We start from the raw sequence: 25,503 nt of genomic DNA, 5'->3' as shown, positions 1-25,503 counted from the left end.
ACAGGCAGAGGAGAAAACTAGAGGAGCCCCGTGCAACTGGGTTCCGAAAGCTCTCTTACCTGCTTGTTGGGGTGGGACCTGTCGAAGCCCAAGAGAAGGTTGGAGGCCTTACTGTGTAGGAGGAGATCAGCCGCCCGAAATGGGATGGAAAAGCCTTGGAGAGTGTTGCAGAAGTCAAACGTGATCCAGAGGTACTGGGCATAAGCGTCTGCAAAGATGTACTGCAAGGGAAAACAGGTAAGTTTCAGAGCAGGCCCTGTCCAGAGCTGCCCAACACTCCCCTAAACCATGTACGAGTCCACGCGAGTACACACATGTGCAGGGGCCAACCTGCACCAAGAAGGCACCACGGCCTTCCAGGGCTTCCACAATGGCTTTCTCCCCACCTCTTGGCAATGAAAAGACACCGGTACAGTCCAAACAAGGCTCAACGAAAGAGGTGGCCTGGAGATGGACTGGGATGAAGCTACAAGGTGGGTTTGTTTAACCAGGTAATGAAGCTGGTCAAACCTTTTTGTTTTTTCCTTTCAATGGAATTAGCAATTCCCACTCCCTAGCGGGTCACTCAGTCACAATCAGAGGGTAGTCACTGGCATCTGGGACAGAGAAGCCCTACTTTTCAGATTGGCCAAACACTGATGGGATGGCTGAGTCTCCCTGCATCCTCCAAGCAGTTATGGGACATGGCTTTCCAGGAAAAGCACTAAAATCACTTCCATCTTAGAAGATAAGCTTCTCCTTCTTGCTGTTATGCCAGGTGACCGGCAGCTCCGGGGACCAGGCTGCCACCGTGGCTGGCAGGCTCACTCTGGGGCAGAGCAGGAAGTGCCTCTGGTGAGCAGGGGCCTCACCTTACTTAGCTTCTGCATGGGTGAGTGAATCTGAACAAGTTAGGCTGGACAGTGGCTGCGGCTGAAATGAAAGAGTTCCCTGGGGAGAAGGATCCAGGCAATTCAACCTAACACACGTGTGCTGCATTCCCACCACGGACCAGACACTCAGGAGCTGCCACAAAAACCCGAGAAGCCTTCCCTCAAGTAGCCCGAAATCTGACATGGGAGACAGACATGTCCAGGGCTAACCATCAGTCCAGAGAAAGTGAGGCTGAATGAGAAGCCATGACCAGAGTCCTACGAGTACCAGTCCAGGCCGAGAGATGAGAAATGATTCATGGACGAGATGGGCCTCGAAGGGCAGGCGAGACACCCACAGGGAAAGAACATTCCAGGTCTAGGGTGGCGTGGGTTTAGGCACAAACAGGGAAAAGAGATACAGCATGGGTTTGATGAGAGTCTTGTTTTTCTGAGACAAGGTCTCACTCTGTTGCCCAGGCTGGAGTGCAGTGGCGCAATCATGGCTCAGTGCAGCCTTGACCTCCCCGGGCTCCAATCATCCCACCTCAACCCCCCAGGTAGTTGGGACTACAGGTGTGTGCCATCACACCCAGCTAAGTTTTCGTATTTTTTTTTTTTTAGAAACAGAGTCTCGCCATGTTGCCCAGGCTGGTCTCAAACTCCTGAGCTCAAGCCATCAGTCTGCCTCGGCCTCCTAAAGTGCTGGGATTACAGGCAGGAGCCATTGCACCCAGACGACAGTCCTGAGGGCCTGAGAGAAATAAATGGAAAACAAGGCTGGGAAGCACAGATGATGTAAGGCCTCGCGTGCACACCTGGCAAGACCCGGAGGCCAGTCCCTGCTCCTGGAAGAATGAGGAAGGCTCAGGAGATTATGAATCAGAAACCAGAGCAACAGGGACCTAGTTCTACCCACAGCCAGTCATTGACATCCTAGAAGTCAAGCAATCCTGCAGGATAAGCCCAAGGACACTTTCTCTAATGGACTCCACCTGACCCAGATCAATCTCCAGCTCTGAAGCCTTTCAGCGCCACAGCCTCTGTGTGGACCAGCACTTTGCACTTGTCTCATACGGCTTTCAGATGCTCTCACTCCTTTCCATTTGCACTCTCTCCCCAAATCCAGACCATAAACTTCCCAGGGACATATTTTGTGGATTTACGCTCGTCATGTTTCCTCCCCAGCATCTCAGGTAAATCTCTAAACTCTGTAGAAGCCTCATTAAATTGAACTGGAAAAGTTAGTAAATGTTTTAAAAGCAAAACCTACAAGAAAATCCAATGTTATAAAAAACAATTATGATCCTAAGAGGATCATCATAATTTTGGCATAAAAGTATTCCCCAGAAATAACGTAGTCCATCTTTCCGCTCCCAAACCACCTAGGTTATTGGGGAAGGAAGCATTCTCAGTTTGAAAAGATTTCCCCAGACATCTGTTCCCTGGCTTCCTGCAGCCTCACATTGGAGAATCTAAAAATCATGCACCCAGTCACAGACTGTATTATTGTCCATGGTAATAGCTAAACATTTTCAAGAGCACTTACTATGTGTCAGGCACTGAGCTAAAAGTTTGGCATGCCTTATCTCATTCAGGGTTCACAGTGACTCAGTGCTTTGGATATTACTGTTATACACTCTCTTAATAATGAGGACACTGAGACTGAGAGTGGTTTACTGCCCAAGGTGACGCAGGACTAGGCAGCATTGACATCAATATCTGACTTGTTCACATCCCACCTCTTAACATTTCTTCTTCTAACAAAAAGGCAACATTTCCTGAACTTCATTCATAGATCTTACCTTGTACTATTTAACTCATTTGCGTGCCTTTTCTCCTAATCCACAGCACCCTCTCATTTCACCTCTCCAACCCCAGCCCCTGATCGTCTCAGGCCTTCATTCTCCTCTGCTGGCTCCTTGGTCCTCCCCACTCCCTACGCTCATGTAACCTCATTCTTCTTCTATCCTTTGCTGCTAACCTTGGCTTATCCTTTCAAAAAGCTTCAACTACCACCCTTAAGAACAAGCACGGGGCCGGGCGGGGTGGCTCACGCCTGTAATCCCACCACTTTGGGAGGCCAAGGTGGGTGGATCACTTCAGGTCAGGGATTTGAGACTAGCCTGGCCAACATGGCAAAACCCCATCTCTACTAAAAATACAAAAAAATAGCTGGGCATGGTGGTGTGCACCTGAAATTTCAGCTACTCAGGAGGCTGAGGCACAAGAATCGCTTAAACCTGGGAGGCAGAGGTTGCAATGAGCCGAGATCATACCACTGCACTCCAGCCTGAGTGATGGAGTGAGACCCCGTCTCAAAAACAAAAGAACAAGCATGGCCTGACTTTTAAATCTACAGTCTAACCCTGACTTCTTACAGAGATTCCATTTTTGTTTACCTTCTCACCCTCTCCACTTTTGATGGGCCAAGATATTTTACTATACACAAAACTTGAGTTCTTCAAAACTTTCCCAATAAAACCCAATTCTCCCACCCCACGTCCCAAGTCCCCTCCCTGCTATGCCTTCTCCCAGCCCCACTACTTACAAGCAGAGATGGGTTCTACTCCAATCCTTCCCTTTGGCCCTCAGTCTCTATCAGCCACCAAACCTGTTTTGTTTTCCTTTAAAATCTTTCTCAAAATGCATGCCTTCCTTTTTCCTCTCAGTGCTATTGGCATGGCCCACATCTTTACTAAAGACTAAGCAAACTGGAGGCAGGCAATGGGTTTTCTTCATCCTCATGTCTTCCAGGGCCTAAATGAAATACTTAGAGGGTGATACTAGGTTTGGTTGAGTGACAGAGCGACTTCATGCCTGCACTGCTACAATAGTTCCCTTTCTAGACTCTTCTCTAATCTTTCCCTGCTAAAAGGGAAAGTCATGAATATTGCCAGAAGACACATATCCCTAAAGCACACTATTCATTTACACCCCTACTCAAACACTCTTTCCTAGCTCCCTTCAGCCCGCAGAGCAAAAGACAATCTCCATCTTCAGACAGGGGCCTGTTTGACATTGCACAGCAGCTCAGTACAAACTCTTCACTACTGAGAAGTGAATCTCCTCGCCATCCTGCACAGAAACCACATTTTAGCACTTTGCAGTCTCTGCTGATGCCCTTCTCCCGCTTGAGGGCTCCTGCCAGCTCTGCTCCACTTACCGGGGTCACATGCCCATCCTTGAAGCTCGTATCTAATCCTAAGTACCCCACGAAGACTTGACTTCTATGATCCAACCTCATTTGATTCCCCTAGCTCTATTATTTGTAGGTTACATTCATCACTTGAGCACCTGGTACCTCATGCTGTGATATAAAGGGTCACATACGCACATGTTAGGAAGACACGGTATTTCACCCTGGCTTTTAAGTCCCTGTGCTGCCTGGCTGTCAAGTTTACTGGAGATCAAACCTACAGACTGACCAAGAGCTGACCTACAAGGTGCTTCCAAAACTATGCAATTTCAGGAGTGCCTTTGTGTACCCCAATCTCTCAACCCTGTTTGCAGTAACTTAATATTCCAGAGGAGCTTCCTCCTTTGGTTTAAAGCTGTGTTTCCTCTGAAAATACAAACACCTCTGGAAAGAAAACAAACTACGCTAGTGAATGTATCCACAGTCTATTAGCATAAGTGACTTTCTCCAGTTTCAAGTGGAGAAACCAAGAGTCCCATGAGAGGAGGAAGGGAAGGGAAGGCAACGAAGGAACATCCCTCCAGAAGATGGGAATTACATTTTACCTAGGACCAACCTCTGCCTGGAAAAAGGCAGGACTGGCTATTGCTTCTGCCGAGGCTGACGCCGTGAGCCCTAACCGTACATTCAGTGGCCTTTTTAAAAAAGCCCCGGATATGCAGTGGCGCTGGCCTGTAGTCACAGCTACTGGGGAGGCTAAGACAGGAGGATCCCCTGAGCCCAGGAATTTGAGGTTACAGTGAGCTATGATTGTGCCACTGCACTCCGGGCTGTATGGCAGAGTAAGACCCTGTCTCTATTTTTTTAAAAATTAATAAGCAAGCAAATAACAGCACCAGACTTACTTCAATACTGTCTGACCGATCTCAGAGGCCCCACAATGTCGGTGGAACTGCCACGTGGCCAGCACTGCACAATGGTTCAGGGCAGCACACAGGAGACCAAGAAGGAAGTGGGACTGCTGGCTAATGCAAAAATAGACCCAAAACTCACATGGACCCACAGGCACCATCTCCATCACAAGGCAAAGCCTTCGGACTGCAGCTGGATGCTGTGCTAGCACCTTCTCTCCCCTTCCACAGGCACCCACACTCCTGGACATCCACACTGCCCTTCCCTGACATCTTAACCTTGCCGGGCAGCCGCTAACATTCATTTCAACCATTTCAAACGCTCCTTGGCAGCTCACATTTTCACCTGGGTGATTTGCCTAGGCAGAGCGCCCTGCTGTTGACAGCAAGGCACCCAGCCTTGTGTGATTCTTCTCAGGAAGTGGTAGGTCTGGTGGGGCAATTTGCCTTTCAGGGGACAAAGGCAAAAGCAACAAAAGCAATCAGCACTGTTAAGAGTCATCATTTCCTTCCTGAGAGTCTGGTGGGGTGTGAGGAGCAGCCTTCTCTGGGGAATTTGAAACTAGACAGAATGCTGCCCCCCTCACCCACTCAGCCTGTTCCAGGCCTGAGGTCCAACCGTCAACAAATTCTCCAAGAAGGCAGCCTTTTTTCTCCTGACTTCTCCATCCCCACCAACTCCAAAGAATATCCACCCATGAGAATCTAAGACGCACCACTCAAAGGTACACAGCACTTGGGCTGCAAACATGTCACCCCCATTCCACTGTGCAGCACCTAAACTCCTTTATTGCAATCGCCCTCCAGTCTCCCCTTGCTCTTGCCCCAAACACCACCGCCCCAGCTCTGCTCCTTCTCCAGATCCAGTGCTTCCAAAGCCCCGGTCCTCTGCCTGCACCAGCCCTCCTCCTCCAAGTCCAAAACATCATCTGTCCTTGTCTTCTGACTCTTCAGACTTGTGACCTTAGCAGCTGCTCATCACAACCCACAACAAGCAGGAAGGAAGTCGGAACCTACCTAAAGGCATCTGTGCAGTAAGGAAGAAGCTGGGGAAGAGGAGATGGAGCCTGCCTATAGACATCTGTGCACTAGGGGAGGTGCTGGGGTGGAGGAGATGGAGGCTGCCTATAGACATCTGTGGACCACAGTGGGAGCTGGGGAGGAGGAGATAGAGCCTGCCTATAGACATCTGTGTACTAGGGGAGGAGCGGGGAGGAGGAGATGGAGCCTGCCTATAGATAACTGTGCGCTATGGGAGAAGCTGGGGAGGAGGAGATGGAGCCTGCCTATAGATAACTGTGCACTAGGGGAGGAGCTGGGGAGGAGGAGATGGAGCCTGCCCATAGACATCTGTGCACCACAGCAGGAGGTGAGGAGGAGTAGATGAAGCTGAAAAGAAAGATTCCAGAGGGGCAACAAGGCATTTTTGAGGGCCAAAACCTCTGCAAGAGTAAGCTCTGAGACAATGTGTAAATATAGTAATCATCATCACCATCAGATAAGTACAACCTAATACATTGAGAAATCCAGGTGTTATTAGCCTGGTGCAAAAGAGATTGTGGCTTTTATCATTACTTATGATAATATTTTATTAGTCTTTTTTCAAATTTAATTATTTAAATTGTCATATTATTATACATATTTATCGTGTAGAGTATAATGTTTAAAAACATACATACGTTGTGTAATGGTTAAATCTGACTAATTAACAAATGCTTTCCCTCTCATCGTTATTTTTGTGTGAGAACACAAAATCCACTCTGCAGTTCCAAGCGTACAACACATCAGCAGGTGTAATTCGGTTCTTGAGAGGCGGGGTGCATGTGGATCCATCCACAGAAGAGGCAGCTAGGAGCCGGACCCTGGACAGGGCTCCTCGCCTCATGGAGGAGCCAAAGGCAAGGCAAGCAGCGGGCCCTACCTCCCTGTGGGAGTCCCAGGGGCCAGGACTCCGGGTCACACTGTGCAGTGAGGCAGAGGGACACAAAGGCTGGCTGACCCGTTTATGGGGCCATTTCTCTCCAACACCACCTCCTTGCTTTTCATCTCAGAGGGAAAAATTACTCTTGTCACCCTGGAGTCAGGTAAGAAAGGGAAGTTTGCTCCTAACTGCCACTCCACTCTGAGATCATCAGGCAGAGCTGATATTTTAACAAGTATGTACCAGTAATGACCATTCCAGTTGTTAAAAAACAACTGTTCTGTACCACCTGGTCAACAGCCGCTGCCCTGAAACCCTTAAGTGACCCTCCCTAAGCCTACACCCACAATACTTCCCATGGCCTGGTCCCTTCCCCAGGACCTCCCTGAAATTCAGCAACTCAAAAGTTAATGCATGGCCCAGCAGGGGACGTCCAGGACCCAGCCTCCTCCGGACAGGATTTGTTCTGATTGGTCAGTGCCTAAGCCACACCAGTTGCTAAAGATTTTGAATGCAGCCCTTGCTAAGAGACCTCAAGCAACCTGAGAAGCCAGCACTAGGGACTGGAAGTAGGACCCTGTAGATCTTGCTTGCTGGTTGCTTTCTGGAGCAGAAAGCCTCTGCTACTAGAAAGTTTCTCTTAGTTTTTCTACTAAGGGTCTTTCCCTAGAAGATCTGGCCTGGAAACAAACAAGGTAACACAGAGTGGGGAAGAAAGCAATGAAATACAATTCTCCGAGCTAAGAGCTACCCAACCAGCAGGAAAGTCTTGCCGGCTGCCGGGTTCCTACCCTCCTACCTCCACCTCCCCGGGGGCCCAGGGTCAGTGCTTCCTCAAATCAAATTGCCTAACTGAAGAAACAAAGCCCCAGGGCCAGCCAGCTGGGAAAACAAAGCAGGAGGCATAGCAATATCTGCTGCCTTGGTTTTCTTTTCCACGTCGGTACAGGTTCAAAGGCAGGGGGAAGAGGGGTGCAGCAACACACGCACACAGGTACCCCCACACGCACACGCACACGGGTACCAATGCATGCATACAGGTACCCCCACACGCACACGGGTACCAATGCATGCACACAGGTACCCCCACACGCACACGCACACGGGTACCAGTGCATGCACACAGGTATCCCCACACGCACACGCACACGGGTACCAATGCATGCACACAGGTATCCCCACACGCACACAAGCACACACACAGGTACCCATACGTGCCTAAGCACACACACGCAGGTACCCACATGCGCACAAGTACCTACACGCACACAAGCACACACACACAGGTACCCACACGCACACAAGCACACACATGCACACACTCGCATATAAGCACACATAAGCACGCAAGCAGACACACTGATAGTGTCTTAAAAAACATGAATTAGACTGCAAGGTTATTCTCAGTGTGCCTGGGAAACATTTTTGCCATCTGCGAGTCAGGCAAGGTATTATAATAGTTGGCTGATTTTCTGTGGTTTAGCCTGCCATTGTTTGTCTAGAAATCCTGCCTGACCAGTACTTGGCCTGCCTGATTGTGCAGAGACCCACCCTGAGAACAGCAGTCTGTCACAAACGCCCAGGTTAGCACAAAACCTCACTAGCCATCAGTCATGCTGCAAAGATCACAGACAACGCCATCTCCTAGCACCCTCTTAAGTGCGGCAACCTTCCCAAAACCCAGTCCCATGAAGTCAGGACAGGCGGGATGGCCGCTTCCTTACCCGCTTGTTGTCCGCAGGGCTGTGGTAGAACTGGGCAATCACAGCTTCACTCCTATTTCCCACGCCAAAGTTTAACTTCTCTGAAATTTTCTTGAATGATTTTCCGTAGTCGTAAGACACGTACACCTGGAATATAGAGACAAGGAGAAGAAAAAGAGTTGGTGAGAAACTAGCAAAAAGAAAGATCTCTTTTTTTTTTTTTTTTTTTTTTTTTGGAGACAGAGTTTCACTCTTTTTGCCCAGGTTGAAGTGCAATGGCGCGATCTCGGCTCACTGCAACCTCCGCCTCCCGGGTTCAAGCGATTCTCCTGCCTCAGCCTCCCAAGTAGCTGGGATTACAGGTACCTGCCACTACGCCTGGCTAAGTTTTTTTTTGTTTTGTTTTGTTTTTTTGTATTTTCAGTAGAGATGGGGTTTCACCATGTTGGCCAAGATGGTCTCGATCTCTTGATCTCATGATCCACCTGCCTCGGCCTCCCAAAGTGCTGGGATTTCAGGTGTGAGCCACCGCGCCCAGCCAGAAAGATGTCTTTCAAACATCCCATCCTGGATCCTGAACCTGGCTCCCATTAGTTGCCTGATAGGAAATGACAGATGTTACCAGATAACCCACAAAGGTGAGGCAGGGCACCTCTATGTCTGTCCCCAAGCATGTGGGGGCAGAAAGCATGGGGCCCCTGCAGTCCCCACTGCCTGGAATACACAAGTCTCTTTTCTGAGGTCATGGCAAGTCCCTGGAGCAGGAGACGAATGATAGAAACAGTAATAACCTCCTCACCAGGGCTGAGTTAAGTGTTTAACAAATTACATCCAGAGGCAGGGAGAATGGGGCTAGCTGAGGGGAACAGAGTAGAGGATTTGCTTTGTCATCTGTTGAACGGTGCCCAAAACGCATCTAATTCTTCATTCTTCTGCTGAGAAGTTCTGTTTGTACAGCATTCCATACAAAAGAGAAGAAAACCCTCACGGGTCTCCACCACGTAGCCCAAGAGATGGAAATGAAAGAGTGCTGAGTGACGTGAAAATACTGGGAGCGCTAGTGTTTTATGACTCTGTAGCACTGGAGACGGTAACAGCAGCAGAATCCACGAGGGTGCCAATCGTATTTGCTTCTCTATTGCACCCCAGTTTCTGGCTATGCAGTAATCACAGTGACAAAACATAATGTTTGTCATTCCGTGAGTGCTCACCATGTGAAGATAAAGTACCAACCTCTTCAAATGAATGAGCTCCGGTAACTCACAACGGCCCTGCATGGCAAGTGCAATTATTAAAATTGTTTTACAGATAAGACATCACGGGCTCATGAGGTTAGTCCCCTGCCAAAGTAACACAGAAAGTAAGTAGCAGAGTGGAATTCTGACCTAAGCTGCCTGAAGGCCATTATCACCGCAGGTAACAACTAGGAGAATGAAGGTCTCAGATGTTTCATACCTACCTGTGAGATGTGAAATAATTAATATAATCACTGGGTTAAAAACAAGCCTGATAGGTGAATATATTAATAATAACTTCGTTATTTTTCAAATGATTCATGGAAAAGGGGATTAGGATGAGCATTAAAGACAAATGAGGCCAGGAGTAGTGGCTCATGCCTGTAACCCCAGCACTTTGGGAGACTGGGGTGGGAGGATGGCTTGAGGCCAGGAGTTTGAGACCAGCCTGGGCAACAGAGTGAGACCTTACAACTACAAAAAATATAAAAATTAGCCTGGCTTGGTGGTTTGAGCATATAGTGGTTTGAGCCTGTATTCCCAGTGAGTTGGGAAGCTGAGGTGGGAAGATCACTTGAGCCCAGGAGTTTCAGGCTACAGTGAGCCATGATCACACCATTGTACTCCAGCCTGGGTGACAGAGCGAGGAAGGAAAGAAGGAAGGGAGGCAGGGAGGCAGGGAGGGAGGGAGGGGCAGGTGTTCAAAGTAGAGCACAGTGTATTCCCATCCTTGCGTGTCTGAGTCATCAGCAAACATGTTTTGAGGGTTCCATGTGAGCCAGATATTGTCTAGATACCAGACAAAGACTAATAAAAGACATAGTGTTTAGACACCACGGGCATGTAAACATGTAAATGTCTGTAAACAATGCCCTATGTAAACACAAGATATATAGAAAGGGAACAGAGAGCACATGCAGGTCTTTAATACTTACTAGATGTTAAGGTTAGAAGAGGCCAAGACAGAGCCTCTGCCTTTATCTGGGTCACAGTGGAGGAAGCTATTAGAACACACAGTATGTGTTCCCAACTACCAGATACACAGTAAGGGGCTGCCACAAAAGCAGCTTCAGAAATTGTGCAGGCTGAGAGTTCACAGATAATCTGAGTGGGTAAAATGACGAAGTAGCACTTTCTCACTTCCATTCTGCTGGCCAAGAATGGACATTAGTGTCCTGGTTAGGTTCAAACACCACATGGAGCAAAATAATGGCTTCTCAGGAAGGGAAGTAAGGCCCCTTCCAGCTCTGACATCCCATAATTTGATGACCCTCTATGTATTTCTTCAGGGGCACGAAGGTGATAGTTTACATTAAGGTAGCATTTTTCAGTATGTAATACTCCTTTACAAACATTCTCTCTCTTCATCTGAAAAACCGGAGTTAGTCGCACCCTTGTCTCTCTCAGTGTACCTGGGGCATAGCAGGCACTCAACAAAGATTTCTAGGATGAATAAATATCATTATAAACCAAAGAGCAAGTAAACAAATGTGATAAATAAATGAATAGAAAAGAACGAATTGAATGAATCAGTGAGTCACTAAGAGATTTCCATTTAAGAGACACACAAAAACTAAGATTCCCAGAAGTGAATGGCCAGCCCCAGGTCATACCACTAGGAAGACACAAAACTATGGCAGTTTCTTCCAATTCCACGTCCAGTTGTCTTTCTACTCCAACAAGTTACCTCTAGGAGAATGTTCTCTTCTCCATCTTAACGTTTCTCTGCTAAGTAGGAAGGTCTTATACCAAGTCTACAGGCCAAGCACTGGAAGGCGTGCTGGCCGGCAGAGAGAGAAGACCCACATTAAAAAGTAGGGAGCCTCCCTGAGATTCTCAGCCATGCTGCTGCCATCATGCACATGGAGGTAAAACCACCTTCACTATCAAAGAGCTCTTCCCTAATTCTCACCTATAAACAAAAATCCATCTCTTTGGGTCTTCTACTCAATAGAAGTGAAAAAGCAAGTATGTAAGAGTCCATCCTATGCCTGAAGGCCATCCTGAACCGCTCATCAACTTTTCTTCTCTTGGCTAGGTTGAAAAATTCCAACATGACATTTTTATCCTACCTTCATAATTCTTATTTCTTTCTCTTTTTTTGACGACACAGTGTCTTGCTCTATGACTCAGGCTGGAGCGCAGTGGCACAAGCACAGCTCACTGCAGCCTTGACCTCCCAGGGTCAAGCAATCCTCCCACCTCAGCCTCCTGGGTAGCTGGGATTACAGGCAGGCGCCACCATGCCCAGCTAATTTTTTGTATTTTTTTTTTTTTTAGAGACGGGGTTTCCTAGGCTGGTCTCCAATTCCTGAGCTCAAACAATCTGCCCACCTCAGCTTCCCAAACTGCTAGGATTACAAGCACGAGCCTCCGCGCCCATCCCTCAATTCTTATTTCTATTTAATTAGCATAGACTGTAAGCTCCATAGAACAAGGACAATGCTTAAGGCTGGTGCACAGTTCTCTACCTTCCTCCACATCAAACAGCCCAGAAAAGGCTTCTGCCAGTGTGCACTTAGCTCAAGCGGATTGGTGGCTCTGTGGCCTCCACACCGCACCCTGACTTGCGCGTTCCTTTCTAGCTGTCTTGTCTTCATGGCAGCACCATGCTGCTGACTCACGGTCCAATACGATCTCCAGGTGAATTGGAGAGAACACCCCGGACTCGCTCATCTTGTGCTTCTTGTTGGTTTTTCATCCAGACAGGATTTCTGCACTGATTAGTCCCCTCTGACCTCAGTATGATGCTACTCCCCAAAGAGCAAAATAGCAGAGGGGAGGAGTTACTAAACTGCCCCCAGTTTCTTCTACCTACAAAGATGGTCCTTCAAAGTGAGTGATTTTTAATTATTTCCCTTGTACTTCAAAACTACATAATAATAAAGAGGAGGGAGAGAAAGGGGAGAAACAGATGATGGCTAAAATGTACAGAAAACATCCCCACATCTGGCACTGTTCTAAGTGCTTTACAGCAATGTTCTCAAACTGTAATATGCCCACAGACTGCCCCCCCTCCACTCCCCCACCCCCGCCCCCCGGCCCCAGCAAGACACTGGACAAGTGCAGGTTCTGAGTCCAGAAGTCCAGGCAGGACCTGAGATTCTTTTCTAACCAGCTCCCAGAAAATCCCCAAGGGCTGATCCACAGACCACAACCACACTTTGGGTAGCAAGGTTTAACAAGCACTATCTCAGTGACAGAGGAGGACAAGAGAAGGTACATCACCTGGCCCAAGGTCAGATTGCTAATGAATGGCACAGCCGGGATTCCAGCCCAGGTGTTCTGATTTCAGAGCCTGTGCTCAGCCAGACATCAGCCTCCCGCTGTTAGTTAGCAAGACCTGACACTGTTTCCCAGTCAATCCTGAGGGGCACAATCATAATGTCACACTGCTCTAGGGACAAGGGCAGCAAGTCCTGTCATGCACAATATATTCCCTGGTTGACTCTTTGCTTTCTTTTTTTTGTTTTTTTTTGAGAGAGGGTCTCACTCTGTCACCCAGGCTGGAGTGCAGTGGCACAATCACAGCTCACTGCAACCTCCACCTCCCGGATTCAAGTGATTCTCCTACCTCAGCCTCCTGAGTAGCTGGCATGACAGGCTTGTGCCACCATGCCTGGCTAATTTTTGTATTTTTAGTAGAGTCGGGGTTTCACCATGTTGGCCGGGCTGGTCTCGAACTCCTGGCCTCAAATGATCCACCCACCTCGGCCTTCCAAAGTGCTAGGATTACAGGCGTGAGCCACACCTCACCCAGCCCCTGGTTGATTCTGATCTTCTGGTGGACTGTACCACTGGACAGCTCTTCAGCCAATTATGTTGCACCTGAGCACTTTGTAAACCTAGTACTTTGTAAAATACATCATGAGAGAGCAGAAACAAAGAGTTAGGAAAAGTTGAGATAAACATGTATTGTTTCTTTTGTCGATTTATCACGGGACAGACGGGTCCTGCAGGAGCTGTTCTCTTCATGGAACCACACTGGCTTCAACTTCATCAGTGGAAAATGATTCATTTTTTTCCCCCCTCTTTAAGAGCAAGGCTTTCTGGATTCCAGCTTCCAGAGCCATTCCTTTTTAGATACTGAATATGCATGACCTTGGCTGCCCACCAACACCCACACAGTTCCTGATTGGTTTAGGTTCTTTCCCTTCTGGACTGCTGATGGGACCTTACAAACCAAGCTCAGTCTTCGTTAAAGAGAATTTGGATTGTTATTACCCCAACTCCTGCCTCTGAGTCATCATTCTTTTCACATTAACTTTTTACATCAGGCATCTCAGTTGCATCTGACAATCCTTTAACACAGTTTGTATACAGAGGAAGGCCATTTCTGCCAACCCTACTTATTAACTCTGGCCATTGCGTTTCCTTCCCATTTAATCTATCTCCCATTTCTTTGAGACAGAGTTTTCGCTCTTCTTGCTCAGGCTGGAGTGCAACGGCGCAATCTCAGCTCACCACAACCTCCACCTCCCAGGTTCAGGCGATTCTCCTGCCTCAGCCTCCCGAGTAGCTGGAATTACAGGCATGCACCACCAAGCCCAGCTAATTTTGCATTTTTAGTAGAGATGGGGTTTCTCCATGTTGGTCAGGCTGGTCTCAAACTCCCGACCTCAGGTGATCTGTCTACCTCGGCTCTATCTCCCATTTCATTCCACAATAGTGTATCCCACTTCAAATGTTCAATGGGCTGTTAGTCAGACACACCCAGATATACAGAGAGAGCAAGAGTTGGGTTTCAATCGACTGGCAATACTTAGGGTGACAAACCATCCTGGTTCACTCAGAACTAAGGGAGGATCCCAGGATGCGGGACTTTCAGTGCTAAAACCCAGACAAGTTGGTCACCTTACTAACACCACATCTTTGCACACTAAGCACATGACTGGGCCTTGAGTCTCATCAGCCCCAACTTTCCCACTGACACGCTGAGTGACCTCATGCAAGTCTCTTTACAACTCTTGGCTCCTGTTTGTCCAGCAAAACTGTAAAACAATGCTTAAGGTCTTTGCCTACCTCACAAAAAAATGGTGTCTGGATTAAGAGTTTTTTTAAATGCATAAAAATTCCAAGAAGGATTTCTCAACACAATACAGCACAGTACATCTATCTCCTGTGCCCAGGAGGGATGCCCATGGGCAGTGGCTACACACAGGTGCCTATGAAGAGTTTCACGGGCCCAAAGGCCTTCTTTTCTATTTTTTGTTTTATTTTTTCTAGAGAGAGGGTCTCGCTGTCACTCAGGCTGAAGTACAGTGGCACGACGATAGGTCACCGCAGCTTCAAACTCCTTGGCTCAAAGGATCCTCCCGCCTTAGCCTGCTGAGTAGCTGGGGCTACAGGAGCAGGCCACCACACCCGGCCACCAAAGGCATTCAGACACAGCTGTCTGTGGTGGCCACAGCTGTAACCTGCAAAACCTAATCACATTTATAAACGGGCCAAAGTCATTGCCCCAAACAAGTCGAGCCCTGCCCCAGAGCACTACACCCAGACTGGCCTTCAGCAGCGGTGGTCTCCCACACACACGGCTCAGAACCCACCCTGGGCAAAGCCATGCATCCTGACAGCCAGCCCTTCTGTCTCCCCTGTCTGTGGCTGCCCTCATTCAACTCCCTGGAAACAGTCCCCTGAGACAACTTCCCATCGCCTGCTTCTCAACACACCCAACCCAGACGGCGGATACCCAGAGAGGCACCTCGCAGAGACCAAATCCGCATCCGAGAATTATAAATGTATCCCTAAGGCTGATGTGAAAGTGCTGGCAAATTCATCAGAAGGTTCCCCCGGCCAGAATGCAGGGTGACCGAAGCTGTAAAGCATGGTGTTCCATCCACAGCCTCGCACTGCCACAGCATCGGATCCCAGGTTGAGGCAGGGTCTGCTCCTTTTTTCCCACAAGGAGGAGTCCGGAGCACAGGCCGCAGACCTGGGACCAGCCGTCAGGCCAGCTTTGGCCCTTACGTGTGTTTTACTTGGCTCACGCGGTGTTTGTAGAAACTATACACTGGCTGCCAACTTGTAAGACTCAGCAGTTTTCACATGAAACTCCAGACCTCGGGGTTCCTCTGGAAAACCAGAAGATCTGGCAACACTGGGCCCTGCATTCTGCACGGCAACCAGAGCCTGCAGCTGACGAGCAACGCTCCTCGGAAGCACGCTTCTCCAGGTCCTCAAAGGCCCTTCCCCTTCCCCACGTCTCTCCAACACGGGAACCGAGTATCCATTACTACGTTCAAATTTAGATACGGGAGAATGCTTCTTAAATCTGCATCTCCATCAAAAGTGGAAATGACATATATTGTCCAAGAAGGCCACAGACTTCAAGAAAAATGGGAGAAACCATATTTCTTTGAGGAGGTAGAGTTGTTATGTCCAGGCATGGTGGCTCACGCCTGTAGTCTCAACACTTTGGGAGGCCGAGGCAGGCAGATCGTTTGAGTCCAGGGGTTCGAGACCAGCCTAGGCAACATGGCATAAACCCCATCCCTACCAAAAAATATATGTAAGAACAAAAATTAGCCAGCCATGCTGGTGTGCACCTGTAGTTCCTGCTACTCGGGAGGCTGAATGGGTGGGAGGATGGCTTGAGCCCAGGAGGCGAAGGTTGCAGTGAGCCAAGATCACACCACTGTACCCCAACCTGGGCAACAGAGTCAGATCCCAACTCCAAAAAAAAAAGAGTGCTGTAAACTTGAAGGGGTTTAACTCCTATCCTTTACCTGCCTGGCCTCCCATAGGCCTTTGAGTTTGTAACCCTTGGCATCTTGTGTCTTCAAAGTACCTAACCTACTAAACATCATAAATACCCAGCTACAGAAATTAAGAATATTAGAGAATCAGTTTCAACAGCTCATCCCACTACAATGGGTTAGAAGAAACCAGCATATGGGAAAGGCCAATTTGATTCCATCTGGCTCAGCTGCGGGTAGGCAGGTCTGCCCAGGAAGGCACTCTGGTATTTTCTTGGGCAGATGCAACAATCCAGTCCATACGCTATTACTTCCCAAAGGTAATCACACATTGCATGGATCTGTTTGCAACACTGACTGCAACTCCCTGTGTTGAGCAAACAAGGGATATATCATTTTGTAGATTATCTTCTCTGTCATACAATTCATTCCTTCCATGTTCCAATTACCCACTACTTTTTCTGGTATGATAATCCCAGTGGATCAGAAAAGGGCATGTTGATGGCACCAAGGTGTGCCCAGAGCCAACACTATACTTACATCGCTGCTCTTGGGCCTCGTCAACGCCAGGCTATCTCGGGCCAAGGCCACGATCACGTTGCTTTTCTCTCCGGCCCAGTGCACCACCATCTGATTGTGGGAATCATTCAGACTAACCTGAAAGAAATCAATATAGGAATTAGGATCCATAATAAGTGATGGCCACAAACATTCTAAATCAAGACTCCTTCCTCCTTTATCAAGCAGAAACGATTAAGATTCTGACATCTAAAGCATTTGGGCCAAGGGGGCCTCTTCCCCTCCCACCTCATGCATATTCTGTCACACTCAGCTTCCCCACAAAGAAATATGAGTCCCCTGCTATTTTGGATGTAAACAGATTTTGTAGAAAGGCTTCTTGGGCTCTCATTGGCATAACCAATTCCTTTGATTATTTTCATCCTTTATGATACCAATCTCGGGTTACTCTGATCCTTACTCCATGTATGACATGCACTGGTAAGATTTTAAACCAAAGCATGGAAACACTGCCCTTCCTCAGAAAAAATTCATGGGCCAGAAAGACCACATGCTTTTCAAACTTCTTTTCAGACTATGTTTTCTCTGGCTCAGTGGTACCGTCATTCACTTTCAGCTGGTAATGAGAAATGAGAGAAGTAGCCTTGTGAAGCTTCTCAAAATCGCTTTTGAAGTGTCTCAAATAAGGAAATATTTTAGTTCTCAGACTTTTAGATTTTGTAAACCAATGAAATAAAAATGAGGAAGGCCAACAGAGGACTGGCTGGCGACTTCTATTCCGCCAAGTAAGGACATCACAAAAACAGGACTAGCTATTCTGTCAATCTCTTTCCTCTGCTTCCTGAGGACACCGCAGACTCTGGTCCAGGCTGTGGGGCAGGAGGTGTGGCCTGGGACTGAGTTCCAGCAGGTGGAATGTGAGAGAAGTCATCAGGGCCACTATCAGCCTGGCCCCCATCCAGTCCTGTTTTCTTTCCCCATCCACAGGCCGCATTCAGAGGACTCCAAAGCCCCAGAGGAGGGCAGAGTCGAAGACAGAAGGAGCCTGCATCCCTAAGGAAAAGACCTCCGCTAATCAGTAGCATTCATCCTGAACTTCTCATAACCCGGAGCCTCAACTCAGCCACACCGCTGAGCCTGTGGGATTTGTCTGTTATGCAGCTCACCTTACAGGGCAATTTGACCACTATCTAGAGTCGCTGTCATTTTTTTTTAAAGATGTATTAACACTGAAAACTGAGGGAGGATGCCATCTCAGAATAAAGAACGGTTGTTTCGCTGTATGGAAAACTACATTGCTTTTATTTTCTTACTTCACCATTGGCTGTTGGACAACTGTCTGAGGACTGGCATTTGAACACCTGAACCATACATTCCACCCACTCTTTGGAAAGCAAAGTCATGACAGGAATAACAATAATTCTGAGGGCTGGTCAGGCTCAGTGGCTCACGGCTGTAATCCCAGCACTTTGGGAGGCCAAGGTGGGCAGATCACCGGAGGTCAGGAGTTCAAGACTCACCTGGCCAATACAGTGAAACCCCGTCTCTACTAAAAATACAAAAATTAGCCAGGCATGGTGGCAGGCACCTGTAGTCCCAGCTACTCGGGAGGCTGAGGCAGAAGAATCGCTTGAGCCCAGGAGGCGGAGGTTGCAGTGAGCCGAGATCGAGCCACCACACTCCAATCTGGGCGACAGAGCGAGACTCAGTCGCAAAAAAAAATTCTGAGAGGGGGTCCAACACTCAGAAGCAGGACAACACCCTGAAACCAGGAGCACAGGCTGCCTCTCCTGCTGAGCGATGTCTGAGAGAAGCCCATTCCACCAGCCTCCTCAACCTCAGCTGTCTCAGGCACACATGGAAGGAAATCAAGCTTCTGGGACTCCAGCCCACACAGTCCACCCCACCCATGAGTAAGGCTTAGACTGAAGACAGTTCAAGCCTTGGCCAACCTGCCCTCCAAGCTGTCTTCTCACCAAGGCTCTGCAGCAGAAAACCCACAGCTCCTTTCTCCTTCTCTAGCTTCCTCTCCCCAGCACTCTCGAACTTTCCCCACCCACTCCTAGAGGTGCTCTCAGATGTTATCAGGGAGAAGAGAAACACCTGTACCACATACTTGGCTGGCAGGACACAGCAGCTAATCCTTAACGACGCTACTTGGGGTTTTAAATACCTGCATTTAATTTGATCCAGGATCAAACTCTTTTTGAAAAAATTTGAAAATTTTACTTTTAAACTCTTACTTTAAAGAGAAGGACCGAGGAAAATACGTCCTTCCAAAATGTCTCTTCTCATTCCCAGATAGATAAGTCCAGGCAAGCACTAACTGAGAAGTGCAAATAAGAAATAGAAGTAAATAAATTATTTAACCCAGAATGCTACAAAGAGAAAGCAGCTAAAGGAATCTCCTCCGGTCACTGAAGCCTTCGCTTTTCCTCCTCTCTCTTTCCAGCCCAATCCTCTGGATGCATCTGGAGATCAGAAACTCACAACACAGGTGCCTGGGAAACCCAGGTAAAGGTTTCCTCCCCTCCCAAAACATCTGCACTCTTGAACCAGAGTGGGGATAGAAAACTATGCAAATGTCAATAAAATAAAGGACTAGGAACCTAGAAAAAAAAATCACCCATGTTCCCCTGGGGTCTGGGATAAAAAGTCCTCAAATATTCAACTTGGGCATCCTTAAAGATGACGTCAAAACTCAGATAATGCTTTGAGTAGGTTGCAAAGCTTTCAGTGATCAGAGGGGGCAAAAGGTCTGAAGACAACTTGCTGAAATCGATCTACTCAGAGGACAGGAGACCTCCTCACCAATCCCAAGGCCGGTGAAAGGTGAGAAGAGCACCAAGGGCAAGCCTCAAAACATCCAAGGGCTTTTCTACAAAGAAAACCTCTAGAAGGCAAGCCTGGTACAACACCTGTTTGTTTCTTTCTTTGTTTCTTTCTCTTTTTTTGTTCTAGAAAAGCCTTTTTTATTAGATGTGCCTTTTGTTCGTAAGAGCAGACTGAAAAGGGGCAGCCCAGTAGGGGGATAAAATCCCTGGCAAGAAATGACTTGTACGAGGGCCACCAGGCACTCGCAGGAACAGCTCAGCTCCTTCGCTTGGCGAGATGTCAGGCACATCCTGGTCATGAGAATAACTCCCTGGTGAGTCACAGCTGATCCCCAAGGCAGCCCAGGTGCCCATCCCCCCACAGCAGACCTAGTGGTAGGAATCAGGAATGATGCACAGCACAGGGGAGCCAGCAGGCAGGCTGGCAGGAAGTAAATTTTATTATCACCAAGACATGCATTCTGCCCTCCGGCCTCACCTTCCTCCTCTGTCTCCACCGTGCCCCCATCCTCACCCCCAAGGGAAAGAAAAGAAGTCATCAAAGCAGGCTTTTCCCGGCTGGCTCTCCATGGCATGTGGCCGAGACACCAGCAGCCCAGGGCAGCCCCCAGCAATCAAAAACAACCTACAGGTCCTTAGATCCCTTTACTTAACCAGTGGCTTCAAGTTTGTTTGGTTCCTTTTCCATCCATCCCCAAGGATCTCCCCGTGATGTCCCCTTTCCTCCTCCGCAAGCCTTTTTCCATCGCCAATCCCCCACACAGGTCCCACACCCAGAAGACACTGGCCTGGGAGTGGGCGGGAGGGTGGCCTTCCCAGGAACATAACCTTGACGTGCAATCAGCTGTAACCACAACCCCGGGGTGTGAACAACCTTCCCTCTCCCCTCTCTAGCTCACAGGGCATAGCTGGAGATTGATAAATGAGACGCAATTAATTGGAACTGTTAAGGCAGCAGGGAGGGGCTGAGTGCCTCCCCTCAGAAAGCAAACAGAGAAAAATTACAGGCCACAGAAACCTCTGAACACACAAACTGCATCATAAACAACAAACAGCATCTGGCTCATTGGCAGGTCATTAAGAGTCAAGATAACTCCCCCCACCCCACCCCCTCAAGATCACCTGGCCTAGGGGGGTCCCATGCCCCACCAAAGGTCAGAATCACCTGAGAGGCCCCACTCCACGCCTACCGGCTCTGTCGCCCTCTGCCTGGAGCCCAGGAATCAATCTTTTTTAAAAGACACACCCAGCCGGGTGTGGCGGCTCACGCCTGTAATCCCAGCACTCTGGGAGGCCAAGGCAGGTGGATCACGAGGTCAGGTGATGGAGACCATCCTGGCTAACACAGCGAAACCCCGTCTCTACTAAACATACAAAAAATTAGCCAGGCATGGTGGCAAGGGCCTGTAGTCCCAGCTACTCGGGAAGCTGAGACAGGAGAACTGCTTGAATCCAGAAGGCAGAGGTTGCAGTAAGCCGAGATCATGACACTGCACTCCAGCCTGGGCGACAGAGAGACTCCATCTCAAAAAAAAAAAAAAAAAAAAAAAAAAAAAGAGAAAAGAAGACACACCCCAACCCCAGATATTTCTAAGGTTGGGAAACAATGAATCTAGCTGATTCCCCTGCCTCCCAGCAGGAGCTGGAACTAAATGACGGTAACTAGAAAGATATACCATTTTATGGGGATTTGGGATGGTCATTAAGACTCTAGGACACACTGATGATATATGCTACAATGTGGATGAACCTCACAAACAATATGCTAAGTGAAAGAAGCCAGATACAAAAGATCACATATTGCATGACACCATTTATATGAAATGTCTCAAACAGGTAAATCCATAGGGACAGAAAGCAGATGAGTGGTTACCAGGGGCTGGCAGATCGGAGAGGAGGGAATCACTGCTTAATGGGTAAGGAGTTTCATTTCAGAGCAATGGAAATGTTTTGGAAATCATAGTGGCACAACATCGTGATGATATTAAATCCACTGAACTGTTTACTTTAAAATGGCTAATTTTATATAATGTGAAATACACCTAAATGTTTTTAAGGCCTCTAGGACCTGCAGAGAACATTATATTTCTCAAGTGCTAATCAAGAACCGAGGAGCTTCCACTCTTAAGAAGTGCTCCTTTTATCTCATCTCGAGCCCTCATGCTACCAAAATATGCAGCTAGAATGAGTCATACAGGAGGCAGGCTGGGGACTGGGTCTCTGGCCAAACCAATCCTTCAAAGTGCTGTCAGTGGCATCTGCAGAGCCACAGCATCCGCACGGGCCTCCCTGTCCCCAGCTGGAGAAACGGCTGCAGGCCCAAGGCTAGTATCCACCGCCAGTTCACAACAGTGGATGCCACCCACACCTTGACTCGCCTCGGCATCTTCATCAAACAAGTCCATATCACCCCACACATGTTGTCCCTCAGCCCCCCGCGTGCCCTGGCAACCCAGAGAGGTGAAATGATTCACCTCCTGTTATTCAGAGTAAGGGGAAGGACCTGCTACCACCCAGTCCTCAAGTTCTGGGTTGTTACAAGTAGAGGGGAGGAAGTCAATGGCTTGGATGAAGGGACTGATTACTCATGCGTTCACTTGTGGATGAAGTAGGCACTGAGGTCTGCTAGGTGCCAGGCACCCTTTAGGCTCTTTAATCATTTCTTACCTGTGAGCTCACACAGAGCACTTCTGGGGAAAATTAGGGTTGCAAGTCTAAGCCAATGATAAGAAGTTTCCTATAAAACCACCAACATCTGCATAGTTGTTGAGCCTTATGCAGGAGGTGGGTCCCCTGAATAGAATGGGTCACAGGTACCCTTCTCTACATCTCCTCTTTCAAATTGGTCAGACCCAAAGATCAGGATGTCCTAGACTCCCACAGCTTGCAGTCCTCACAACTCCTACACAGCCTCCTCCCAGAACACGGTACGAGGAGGTCAAACAAGGCAGTCTGATTCCTTTCTCTGCTTCACTAGCAGTGGAATACAAAGAGGCATTTTTAAAATTCTACAATGTAGCATAAAACAAATATCCTGTCCTTCAACTGTGAGGACAGAAGGAGCCAGGCACTCCCCGAACTATACGACAAAACTGAGGAAGCCAGAGACAGCCTCCTGAGGTCCAAGGAGAATAAGGTTTTCCCAAACCGTCCCTTTGCACGGCCTAAATGCTAGATATGCCTCTCACTGTCCCCTTTCAAGACTGTGTTCTCACTATATTTAGCAAGCTGATTATCCTCCCTGGACTCCTCACCTCAGAAGAAGAGCTGAAATCTAGTTTACAAGCATGCCCGGAAGAGAGGCCCAGTTCATGGAATCTCAGCTCACTCACTTGACTTTTGAGTTTGCTCAAGATGCTTCACCCACAGAACTCCTGAACTACTTTGCTGATGAATTCAGGCTGCCCATTTTCCAGATGAGGAAACACGGAGAGTGACCTTGGACTAGAACTTAGCATTCACTACTATCTCCTTCACTGGAGCCATGACCACTCTACAGAGAAAAATACACACGTGCCCTTTTCTTTCTCTTTGCTAAAAGGATGATAATCATAATCTCACTGCCTTAGAATATCAGTTTAGAGAACTTAGTTCCCTTTCTGATTGATCCTTGGCAGGGAGAACCTATCTACCGTTTACCTCTGTGTGCCACTCTGTCCTGGTGAACCCACTTTGCCAATGAGCGAATGTGCTTTGCTGTTTTGGGAGAGGCTCCCTACTAAAAGGAAACCGTGGAAAATTCTCTTTCTCATGAACATAATATCACCCCTTAATTTACCAGTTGGTAAAAAAAGAAAAAAAAATGAGGAAAATATCAAAGCCAGAAAGAATCTCAGAGAACATCTAAACCAAATGCTACATTTTGCAAATGAGATTAAGCTCAGAGACAGACTTTAAGGCAATGTGGTGGTCCTCACTGCCTTAAAACACAGGGCCCCAGTGCAGGAAACACAGTCAGAGTGAGCACAGCAAGCACCCCCTCCAGACTGCATACCCTAAGCCAGGACTTGCCTTATGTGAGGATTCCGCTGTGAGCCCAAAGCCATTTCTCACAGCTCTTCAGGATGGTTCCAGACCCCCGACTTTCCCTCTGCAGCTCACTATAAATAGCCTCTCACCTTGTTCAGTCAATAAGTATTTATCAAGCACTTACCATATACCAGATGCTATACTAGGTGTTAGTAAAATGGCAGACTCACATCTGTAATCCCAGCACTTTGGGAGGCCAAGGCAGGCAGATTCCTCGAGCCCAGGAGTTCGAGACCAGCCTAGGCAACATGGCAAAACCCCATCTCTACAAAAAATACAAAAATTAGACAGGCGTGGTGGCGCAGGCCCGTAGTCCCAGCTACTAGGGAATCTGAGGTGGGAGGATCGCTTGTGCCCAAGAGGTCGAGGCTGCAGTGAGCTATGATCATGCCACTGCATGAGGGCCCACCCATTGATTCACCCCCACATTTATTTCACATAAGATTCACCCTAGCCATCTTCCCCCAGGGTTTCTACTCAACAGTGGCAGCCTGGGCGACAGAGCTAGACCCTGTCTCAAAAAATAAAAAAGAAAGAAAAATAACATGCTTCTAGGTCCTGCCTCACATCTCTGACTATAGTAGGGAAAACACGCATTAAACAATGAATTCCAGGAATGATGATTGAATTACTGTTGTTACACAGGGGACCTAACCTCGTGTTGAGGAGACAGTGAGGCTTCACGGAAGACCTGACCTATGTACTGACACCATAAGGATGAAGAGGGAGGTGTTAGGGAAAAGGGGATGGAGAAGTGAGGCAGAGAACAGAGACCCAGACCTAAGGCAGGGCAGAGCAAAAGCCAGGAATGAGAAGGGCCTTGATACTTGCTGTGTTTGAAAAATTACAAGATCAGTGTGGCCAGGAGAAAGTGGAATTATATGAGATCTCCAGGTTTTAAAGGTGGAGAAAAAAAGCACTGCAAAAAAGCTGTGGATCCCCGCCTGAGATCAAAAATTTCACTAGATTACTTAGGATAGACAAATGTGTCCGCGTAAATCTGAAACAAGTTAGCAGATTGGTTTGAGTCTTGATTTCTCCGGTTTACCACCTGTCTTAACTATGGGTAAGTCACTTCACCTTTTCGAGCCTCAAGATACTCATCTCTGAAATGAGATGAATAATCATTCTTATCTTCCCCATTTTTCAAGATTGTCGTAAGAATCAAATGAGATGCAACCCATGGATGTCATTTCATAAACTCCGACGCACTAAAACATCATTTCTTTTCATTACCAAATGCCTCTCAACCAAAATAAGCCATTTCTCACAAAACGGCTCCACATAAAACATTAACATTAGCGTAAGGCCTAAGAGCAAGCCATGACATATATAAAATGACAAAATGCTGCATGCCTGAGTCAAACTAGGAGCTCCCGCCTAACTGAAACTCACAGGCAGTTTTCTCCTTGATTCCCAGCCGAACTCCGAAACCTGGGGAAACCCAACCTCCAGGTCCCAAGGCTCCAGCCCAGAGGTGACACTGTTTTCTAGCACTTTCCTAACCCCAAGAGAAAAGCATTTAAACATTACAACCCAGAACTGAAGGCCTCTATACCCTACCAGTGGCTTCTTCACCACCCTGTGAGAGAAGCTATAAACAAGACTAATGGAGAAGGGGGAGTGCATTAAACCCAATGGCTCTGCCAATTTCTCAGTAATA

General features: G+C 47.9%; 1 protein-coding gene across 1 annotated transcript in view; it reads right to left on the bottom strand.

Annotated features, from left to right (window-relative positions):
• SORL1 (sortilin related receptor 1) overlaps positions 1-25,503 on the bottom strand; it is a 179,197-nt gene that overhangs the window by 144,472 nt on the left and 9,222 nt on the right. Inside the window, exons 2-4 of the mRNA XM_050755570.1 lie at positions 16,999-17,115; positions 8,547-8,672; positions 60-221 (exon numbers count right to left, since the gene is read on the bottom strand). Coding sequence (XP_050611527.1) covers positions 60-221; positions 8,547-8,672; positions 16,999-17,115 — 405 coding nt within the window. The remainder of the gene's footprint in view (positions 1-59; positions 222-8,546; positions 8,673-16,998; positions 17,116-25,503) is intronic.

The sequence above is a fragment of the Macaca thibetana genome, chromosome 14 (assembly GCF_024542745.1).
Source record: "Macaca thibetana thibetana isolate TM-01 chromosome 14, ASM2454274v1, whole genome shotgun sequence".
In the NCBI taxonomy this organism is placed as follows: domain Eukaryota; kingdom Metazoa; phylum Chordata; class Mammalia; order Primates; family Cercopithecidae; genus Macaca; species Macaca thibetana.
The sequence above is the reverse complement of the archived record's forward strand: the minus strand, read 5'-3'. Positions and strand labels throughout refer to the sequence as shown.